Source organism: Salmo trutta, chromosome 19 (genome assembly GCF_901001165.1).
Source record: "Salmo trutta chromosome 19, fSalTru1.1, whole genome shotgun sequence".
Classification (NCBI taxonomy): domain Eukaryota; kingdom Metazoa; phylum Chordata; class Actinopteri; order Salmoniformes; family Salmonidae; genus Salmo; species Salmo trutta.
The window spans coordinates 22,783,621-22,794,022 of NC_042975.1; the positions used below are offsets into that span (position 1 = coordinate 22,783,621).

Here is a 10,402-nt window from a genome sequence, read left to right on the forward strand (position 1 = left end):
TGAGCGATGACCGAGCGGCATAGGCAAGGTGCAATAGATGATATAAAATACAGTATATACATATGGTATGAGTAATGTAAGATATGTAAACATTATTAAAGTGTCATTATTTAAAGTGGCATTGTTTAAAGTGACTAGTTATCCAAAATTGGGAGATAATATGGCCGGCATTTGATTGTAAGGAATTCTAGGTTGGGTGAGCAGAAGGACTTGAGTTCCTGTATGTTGTTATGATTACACCATGAGTCATTAATCATGAAGCATACAACCCCGCCCTTCCTCTTCCCAGAGAGGAGTTTATCTCTGTCGGTGCGATGCATGGAGAAGCCCGGTGGCTGAACCGATTCCGACAACATATCCCGAGAGAGCCATGTTTCTGTGAAGCAGAGGATGTTACAATCTCTGATGTCTCTCCGGAAGGTAACCCTTGCTCGAAGTTCATCTACCTTGTTGTCAAGAGACTGGACATTGGCGAGTAGAATACTCGGGAGCGGTGGGCAAGGTGCACGTCTACGAAGCCTGACCAGGAGGCCGCTCCATCTGCCACTTCTGCTGCGCCGTTGTTGAGTCAGCTTCTGGGATTAGGCCCATTGTCCTAGGTGGTGGTCCAAACAGAGGATCCGCTTCGGGAAAGTTGTATTCCTGGTCAAATTGTTGGTAAATTGACGTCACTCTTATATCCAATAGTTCTTCCCGGGCTGTATGTAATAAGACTTAAGATTTCCTGGGGCAACAATGTAAGAAATAATACATAAAAAACGAAATACTGCATAGTTTCCTAAGGACTCGAAGCGAGGCGACCATCTCTGTCGGCGCCATCTTGCAAATATTGTTAATCATCAGGTATCCTATGGAAATGAGGAGTGCCACAGTCTGGTTCCTACCACCAAAAGTTAATGGTTATTTGTAGGAGGAATGTATATGGTGGAGTCAATTAAGCTTGGAATGTAATGAGTAAAGGAAAGGCAATCACTTTATTGCAGTCACTGATAAGGGTGGAGAGCTGTGGATTAGTGAGGAATGGGGGCCGAGGTCAGGTCACAGGGAGAAGGAACAGTTAATTACCTGCATCACTTAACTTCTTGCCTAGCAATAAAGACGTAATGTTTAGAGGGAAGGAGGAGACTTCATCCAAATGGGGGTATGTATACTTGTGCTGGTGGAAACGTGTCTTTGTCTGTTCAGCTGACTGACCCTTAGGGTGAATAAACTTGGTTTGAGCTTTACTAATCGTCCGTGAGTTTTTACTCGGTTCATTTAGAACCTAACACCGCAATGCTACTCAATGGGTTCTTGAGTGGCGCATCGGCCTAAGGCACTGCATCTCAGTGCTACAGGCATCACTACAGACTCTGGTTCGATTCCAGGCTGTATCACAACCGACCGTGATTGGAAGTCCCATAGGGCGGAGCACAATTGGCCCAGCGTCGTCCGTGTTAGGGTTATGCGGGGTAGGCCGTCATTGTAAATAAGAATTTGTTCTTAACTGACTTGCCTAGTTAAATAAAGGTTAAATAAAAAAAGAGAAATATATAAAAACTTCCTTTGGATGACCACCAACATTTTTGTCAGGTCTTACTGCAATAATCGCACAACACTACCCGGAGGCCGTACAACCACATACATGGCTCTTGCATACTGGTCTCTTTCGCAAGGCCCTACATCAAGAGAACGCCTCGTCGTGGATTAGTTATGGTCAACAAAATTACTGGGATGTCTTTTTTTATCACAAGGCTGGTGTCATCTGCCCTTCATACTGTAGAAGACACTTAAGAACTCAGCTGGCTGCTGCGAGGGATTGGAGTCATTGTCAGTTCTGCAGATCACAGGAAGGAGAGTATTTTGACTGTCAGCTTGGCTGTTGGTGATAGACTTGTTTTAGGAACTAAAAGTGTTCTCGCTGAAAACGCCAAATTGCCTTTTCAGACGGGTAGAAAAGCGGTGATGATGGTGCTGAAACTAGCCTGTTGTCGTCAATGTGTATTTGATTTAAAAAAATTGGAGAGAAGATTTAAGATTAACAAATTAATTTTCAGATAATGCCAATAGTTTCTATTTTATTATGCTTTAGATATGAATATGTTTAATCTCGAATCATATATTTAGAGTTGCTTGAATACAAGCCCAATGCTTTGGAATGAACTGTGTTCAAACACCTGAGGCTGTCATATGATTCTGCCATCTGGCTATTTATAGAGAGAGTAATTGCCTTTGTGACAGTATGGTAAACAGAGGATGAATCCAAAGCGATTATCTGGCTATGACTCCTAGCATGTAGCCCAGACTTCCCTTGCCTTTTCAGACAGGCAGTGCTTCAGCAGCATTCATTCTATTATCTGTGCCCTGCCATTAATGAATCTGTAATTATTTCCCTAAATTGACAGTATCCCAATGTGTGATTGATGGCGGTTCCTCCTGACCTATTGATGTGCTGGCTCTGTCTGAATCTATTGAATGAACACAGGGAGGAAAACCACTCCGGCGTTCTTCCCTAGGGATCACGTGACTACAGATAAAGATCGGCAAACAGGAAATCACCAAAACACTGCCCTAAACGCAGACAGCCAATTGATGAGCATTTCAAAGATTATCCCGCAGACACAGAAAAATCATCGCATGATAATGTCTTGGCAAAACAAACAACAGATTTCAACTGCTACTGACAAGGTGAAATATCACTTCCAGACTTATTATGCCATATCTCACAACAGAAAAAAACGAGATCTGTGAGAAATATAAATAATTGTTGTCCTCGATCAAAATTCCCCAGAGGCCTACAGATGGGCTTAATGGAACAACAACAACAAATCTGAGACGAGCCAAAGCTGATGTTATATTTTCATGGGGGGTTTTGGCCAACTACCTTCAGCTTAGCAGCCAGGCTCTAGACCTATTTTTATTTTTTATCAATGCCTCTTCCACACGATAGTCTTATTAACATTTGAAGAATGCACGTGCTTGCCTTTCCTGGAACATAAGCATGTCCATTTTCAACTTTCCCCTCAGCATCTGCTACTGCTGACCAAAAGGAGAACAAAATATATAAAAGCAGAGTAGTGCCTACTTCAATAAACTTTCAAGTTCTTGGTGCGAAGTTCCAGTCGATTTTTATCTCATGAAAGACCATTCAAATCCAGCTTTTCTGTTATGCTTTATTTCTTAGTCTACTATCCTTTCACGCTCTTTAAGACCAACTTAAAACAGGTGAGTGGGGGGGTGAAGTAATTCACAGTACATTAGAAGTTTTTTTTCCTCCGTATGCTTTTGATTCACAATGCCGCATTTGCTGCTAACAAACAGTGTCTGGTGTTTGGGAGGGACGCCATAGATATTTCTGGTCACTCGTGCCTTCTCCCCAAACACATCCACCCACTCCTGCTCAGCTGTTTCAGGGCATTCCATTGTTGGAATCATGTGCTTCGCTGCCTTTATCCCATGCATGGTCCTTTGTGGCACGGTTATCCAAGGTACAGTGCATTTGGAAATTATTCAGACCCCTTTTTCCATATGTTGTTACGTTACAGCCTTAAAATGTATTAAATATGTTTTTTCCTCATGAATTTACACACAATGCCTCATAATGACAAAGGAAAAACAGATTTTTTAAAAAAATTTGCAAATGTATTACAAATACAAAACAGAAATACCTTATTTATTTAAGTATTCAGACCCTTTGCTATGAGACTCGAAATTGAGCTCAGGTGCATCCTGTTTCCATTGATCAACCTTTGAGATGTTTCGACAACTTGATTGGAGTCCACCTGTGGTAAATTCAATTGATTGGACATGATTTGGAAAGGCACACACCTGTCTATATAAGGTCCCACAGTTGTCAGAGCAAAAACCAAGCCATGAGGTCAAAGGAATTGTCTGTAGAGTTCAGAGACAGGATTGTGTCAACACACAGATCTGGGGGAAGGGTATCAAAACATTTCTGCAGCATTGAAGGTCCCCAAGAACACAGTGGCCTCCATCATTCTTAAATGGAAGAGGTTTGGAACCACCAAGTCTCTTCCTAGACCGGGGGAGAAGGGCCTTAGCCAGGGAGGTGACCAAAAACCTGATGGTCACTCTGACAGAGCTCTACAGTTCTTCTGTGGAGATGGGAGAACCTTCCAGAAGGACAACCATCTCTGAAGCACTCCACCAATTACGCCTGTATGGTAGAGTGGCCAGACGGAAGGCACTCCTCAGTAAAAGGCACATGACAGCCCGGTTGGAGTTTGCCAGAAGGCACCTAAAGATTCTCAGACCATGAGAAACAAGATTCTCTGGTCTAATGAAACCAAGATTGAACTCTTTGGCCTGAATGCCAATCGTCACGTCTGGAGTAAACCTGGCACCATCCCTACGGTGAAGCATGGTGGTGGCAGCATGCTGTGGGGATGTTTTTCAGTGACAGAGACTGGGAAACTAGTCAGGATCGAGGGAAAGATGAATGGAGCAAAGTACAAAGAGATCCTTGATGAAAACCTGCTCCAGACTGGGGTGAAGGTTCACCTTCCAATAGGACAACGACCCTAAGCACACAGCCAAGACAGCACATGAGTGGCTTCGGGACAAGTCTCTGAATGTCCTTGAGTGGCCCAGCCAGAGCTCAGACTTGAACCCAATCTAACATCTCTGGAGAGACCTGAAAATAGCTATGCAGCAACGCTCCCCATCCAACCTGACAGAGCTTGAGAGGATCTGCAGAGAAGAATGAGAGAAACTCCCCAAATACAGGTGTGCCAAGCTTGTAGCATCATACCCAAGAAGACTCAAGGCTGTAATCTCTGCCAAAGGTGCTTCAACAAAGTACTGAGTAAAAGATATGAATACATACGTAAATGTGATATTTCTGTTTTTCATTTTTTATAAATTAGCAAAAATTTCAAAAAAACTTTGTCATTATGGGGTGTGTAGATTATTGTGTGTGTAGATTGATGAGGGAAAAAACAATTTAATCAATTTTAGAATAAGGCTGTAACCTAACAAAATGTGTAAAAAGTCAAGGGGTCTGAATACTTTCAGAAGGCACTGTAGATAACTAGTATTGTGGTCTTGTTGTTGGCCAATGATTAGCTTTAACTTCAGTGTAACTACTAAATGCTGAGATGAATCTGCATGAATCGTGCATAATACATTATTCAAAATCTAAATTCAAATTGTTGTCAAAACCTAACCCCAGAATAGATAAACTGCAAAACGGCTTTATAAGCAAACTGGAAATGTAGGCTAGAGCTGCAAGCCTAATTACAGGACATGGGCTACCGTGCTAGTTTAAACGGACAGTGGGTCTACCATTCTCACACAACTGCTTTGTCTGTTGGGAATAACTCTTAACTCTCTAAATAAACGAGCGCTGAGTGGGCAGCCACTCCTCTCTGTGCTTGCTATTCGTTTTTCGCTTTTTCCCTGCCATTTACTGTCTCTACACTAAAATGTCAAGCTGTATGTGACTCGCCCGGGGGTTCCAGCATGCCATTCAGGGAGTGCTCCAAACATTTGCTCACAAGCTGTGGATGGGAAGGGAAGCATCTGACAACAAGCACCTCCTGGGGGGAAGCGCTATCAGCACTTTCCCTGGGGCTCACCAACTCCTGCCGTCCCCACCAGCAATGCCACACATTTTAGACAATGAAGAAAACACCTGTCATCTGGCTCCTGTTTAAATTAAGTCAGCAAAGAAGACAGGCGTCTTATCCTTCATCGTGTGTGTGTGTGTGTGTGTGTGTGTGTGTGTGTGTGTGTGTGTGTGTGTGTGTGTGTGTGTGTGTGTGTGTGTGTGTGTGTGTGACCAAACATTTTGCTATGATGGAGAGACTTATCAGGGGAAAACACTCCAACATTAGCTAAGCAAAGACGTTAGCATATTTGCTGGCTTACACAACACTCGGCAGCTAACACAGGCAGCTGTTTCATTGAAACTAGCTAATCCATTGTGATTTAATTATAACGTCAATACTAGCTACAGTGGTAGCTAGCTTGGAATAAGTATTTAGTGTTGTGTGCATTGCATCTGTGCACTTAGCTAGCTACCATCCCATAGCCTACATTGCATATGAAGTGTGATTGGCTCATCCGTGGACGTATGGAGAAAATGCCCCCCCTTTTTGGGGGGGGGGGGGGGGGGGTCATGCTCTCTGATTGTCTCAAAGTCAAGTTGTTGGCCACTGACGAGCATTGTGATTTGTTGCTAACAGGTCGGCATGAAGCAGGTACCGCTTTTGTTCTAGTAAGAGAAGGAACGGCCTCCCACTGTGATAAGTACCTATAGGCTGTCTATCGTCAATGGGATACTCAATGTGTTTCATGCTTAAGGAGGCAGCTTGCTTTTCTCTCCTATATCTCCTCAGATAAGGGACTTCTCTTCTCACCCAAAGAGGTATGAGGCTTAAGCAGACTTACTGTGAGCTGCCATAGGGCAAAAAAACTAGACCAGGTTCTCACATTTCAGTTGGTCATGCCTCCGTGAGTAGCCTAATCAATTTCCCACTCATTTGCTAAAGGGTAATTTATCAAGTCTGAAATGACATTTGCCACAACCATTGTAATTGATCTTTCTTTCACTTTTATTCAGACTGGAAACAAGTTTTACTGCCACTGAATAAATGTGCATTTCTTGAGGTCAAAGAAGCCAATAATTCTCAAACTTCAAATACAGGTGACTGGACCTGAAGGGTTAAGATTTGTGAAGGTGCTTCTTCTAAGACTATTAAGGAAATATCTCAATATTTATCAAATCAAATTTTATTGATTGCATACACATATTTTGCAGATGTTGTCATGGGTGTAGTGAAATTCTGATGTTCCTAGCTCCAACAGTGCAGTAATACCTAACAATACAAAACAACACACGCAAGTCCAAATAAAAATCTAAGAATATTGGCTTGGTTTATATTGGCTTGGTACTGTTCCACTTTGAGCACTGTCAAGCTCCCACATATCTTGGCACTTCTAAGTCTTGGCAGGATCTCAACCCAATTGAACACTTATGGGAGATTCTGGAGCAGCGCCTAAGACAGCGTTTCCGGCCACCATCGACAAATCACCAGAAGATGGAATTTCTTGTGGAAGAATGGTGTCGCATCCCTCCAATAGAGCTCCAGATACATTACATGACCAAATGTATGTGGACACCTGCTCGTCGAACATCTCATTCCAAATTCATGGGCATTAATATGGAGTTGGTCCCCCCTACGCGCTTCAGCACTCGGTGGTCCCGTTCTGTGAGCTTGTGTGGCCTACCACTTTGCGGCTGAGCCGTTGTTGCTCCTAGACGTTTCCACTTCACAATAACAGCACTTACAGTTAACCGGGCAGCACTAGCAGGACAGAATTTTGACGAACTGACTTGTTGGAAAGGTGGCATCCTATGACAGTGCCAAGTTGAAAGTCACTGAACTCTTCAGTAAGGCCATTCTATTGCAATGTTTGTCTATGGAGATTGCATGGCGGTGTCCTCAGTTTTATACACCTGTCAGCAATGGTGTGGCTGAAATAGCTGAATCCACTAATTTGAAGGGGTGTCCACATACTTTTGTATATATAGTGTACTTGTAGAATTTATGCTAAGGCACACTGAAGCTGTTCTGGCGGCTCGTGGTGGCCCAACGTCTTATTAAAAAAAACTTTATGTTGGTGTTTCCTTATTTTTAGAAAATCCCTGTACATCTCTCTCATACCTATTCAAAATACATTCAAACTATGACATGAGTTCAAAACAGTTCCTTGGAAATGAAAAAACAAGCCAACGATGAATTAGCCTAAAACCAACAAAAGAATGTGCATAACAAAAGAGGTCAAATAGATTTGTACATTTAAGCAATAAAATCAAATTACATAGTAGCAGGTGTTTAAATGTACAAAGCTGATTCAAGTTATTTTCCTCAAATTGTCAAATAGATTTGTACATTTAAGCAATAAAATCAAATTACATTGTAACAGGTGTTTAAATGTACAAAGCTGATTGAAGTTATTTTCCTCAAATTGTGAATTATGTTTTTCTTTCAGAACTGTAATTGAGTGGTAACAATCTTTCCAACAACAATCAAGGTTAACCAGCTCTAACTATAGTATATAGCCTACAGACAATAACAACTGGGTAAGCTGTAAAATAATAGGCAACATTGCTTCAAACACACTAAATCAGATTCTCAGTAGGTCTAATTGCAGAGCTACATTGAAAGACACCAGCACCATCTTTGGAAGCAGCCTTCTTGCTATCCATATTTAAATTCACAGATAATTAAGCCAGTCCACACACTTGGATGACCAGAGGGGCTGAAGGCACACAGGTCTGTGCCTCCTTTTGTTCCGTGTGTCTCTCTTCATGAAGGGCTCAATACATGCTTAGCACTTCAGGAAAAACAGTTAAGCCCTAAAGCAAATGACCACCACCAGTCCATCACGTGGTGCTGTTTAAGATCCTGCTATAATCTAGACTTATTTGTTGTGTTTATCAGTAGCCTTAACTTATTTATCAATAACTTTAGTGATTCAAATTCTCATTACAATTTTAATATGAGGTAAGCTATAGCACCTGCTATAGGCTATTAGGAAACATTTGGGAACAATTCAAAATGTTTTTATTTCATTCTTCTTTTTCAGAGTTCTATTTCGTTTAATTTAGCATATCAATGACATCAGCAATTGTGGAAGTTGATACAAATGTATCTCTGAAATGTCAACAGAATTATTGAACATTCTTTCTGAGAAGGATCTGAGTATGCATGAGTTAAACACGAGGGAGCGCTTCATGGGAACAAATTGCATCATACTCTTCCAGCAACATAGCCTGATGATTTGTCTCTGCATCTGGCCAAATTGTAAACAGTTCTAACAGTTATTTCATGTTTTAATTAGGGTCAAATCAAAACAATAACTGTTTACATCCCGAGACAAATCGCTTAATCTGAGATGGCTAATAAAAAGTTACAAAATCTACATTTTAGAACCGCTCTTCAAAGAGTTCTCAACGCTGACAAAGCGAGCTGACAAAGCGAGCTGCCTGCTGCTTTCAGATAGGCTCCTCCCGCGGACTGTCTGTCTTTATTCCCCAATGGAAAAAACCGTTATCTCGCATCACTGAATACTGCGAGTCTGAACTTTTATCAACCACAATTCAAACACGTTAAAAACGTTTAAGCAAACGTATATTTATATCAAATACTTATTTCTTAGACAATAACACATTTAGTTGTATTTACAGTCGAACACTTTTGAAAGTATGGAGACAGACTAAAGGGGGACTCGACTCATCCCCTTTTAAAAAACAAGCCTCTAAATTAACGGATATATTGTATCTCTTCTTGCTATTTCATAATGTGAAGTTTGTAGCCAATTAAAACATGCTAACTGTATGTAGAGCAGTTTACGAATGGTTTCTATCTCTGAAGAGTTCGATAAACTAGACATACTTCCAAATGCCAAACTGTACTGTCCGGCTTCGGATAGATCAAACATTCAAACCAGCCGACACAACAGGGCTTGAGGCTCTAGCGTTACCAAACCATTTCTTAATTATGGTCTTCGATTGCCTACTTTATAATTGAATATATCTCCATTTAAATCAGAACATCATCTATTAATAACAAAATAGCTGGTTGGCTATAGCTAGCTTGCTGAGAGAGTTGGGTCAGAAATGATCACCTATATCCTTACGCAGATCACGTCTCGCAAATAACAAAGTAGCTCATTTCAAATGACACAAGCGAGTGTCCCGTCCAGAATGTGTCGTCCAGAATGTCTCAGCAACGACAATAGGCTAGGGAAATAAAGCTCAGTCCTCATGCATTTACTTACAGTGAGTTGAGAGGAGGACCAGAATGCAAGCCAGACGTGTTAACGCCATCTTGGAGTCGATGCAATGTTCAGTTTGGCCGTACATGCGCAAAGTCAATAGCTTTTCAGTGGATGGAGAGGACTTGCCAGGGAGAGAGAGGCAGGGGGAATGAATCTATTGTATCGGGTTTCCATGGCTACCGATAGCATCACTCACACAGTGAAGAATGTATGGTTGACAAGATGTGGGAGGACCAGACGTTTTACAACCGTGGACCAGGCTGCGCGAAGCTCTGATTGGGGACTACTGTATTAGGCTACCCATTTTATCAGACACCATTCTGTGCTGTGCAATTACGATAACATTTACAAATCTATTTTTACATTTTTGATTATTGATTTTCAGAGTAGGCTTTGTATGTCAGATATCCAGACAAATTCCATTCTTAAAAATAGAAAACTCAATTGGCATCCTTCCTAAAACAAATGGCCTTTGGAATGTTTTGTTGCCTATTCAAATTGTGTAGAGTAAACAAGGGATTAATGAGCATTGATTGGAGGCTCTTTTTACTGGCCTAATCCTGTCCGTTGTAACTGCATTTAAAGAGAACCCCACAGCTGTGTCGTCAGGCAGATC

The 10,402-nt window shown here is 41.6% G+C and overlaps 1 protein-coding gene across 1 annotated transcript in view; it reads right to left on the reverse strand.

Moving 5' to 3' along the window:
- The window catches only part of LOC115154183 (junctional adhesion molecule C-like), a 42,210-nt gene extending 32,271 nt beyond the window's left edge, over positions 1–9,939 (reverse strand). The window contains exon 1 of the mRNA XM_029700145.1: positions 9,787–9,939. Within this exon, the coding sequence (XP_029556005.1) occupies positions 9,787–9,871 (85 nt within the window). The 5' untranslated portion in view covers positions 9,872–9,939. The remainder of the gene's footprint in view (positions 1–9,786) is intronic.
- Between the last annotated feature and the right edge of the window lie 463 nt (positions 9,940–10,402).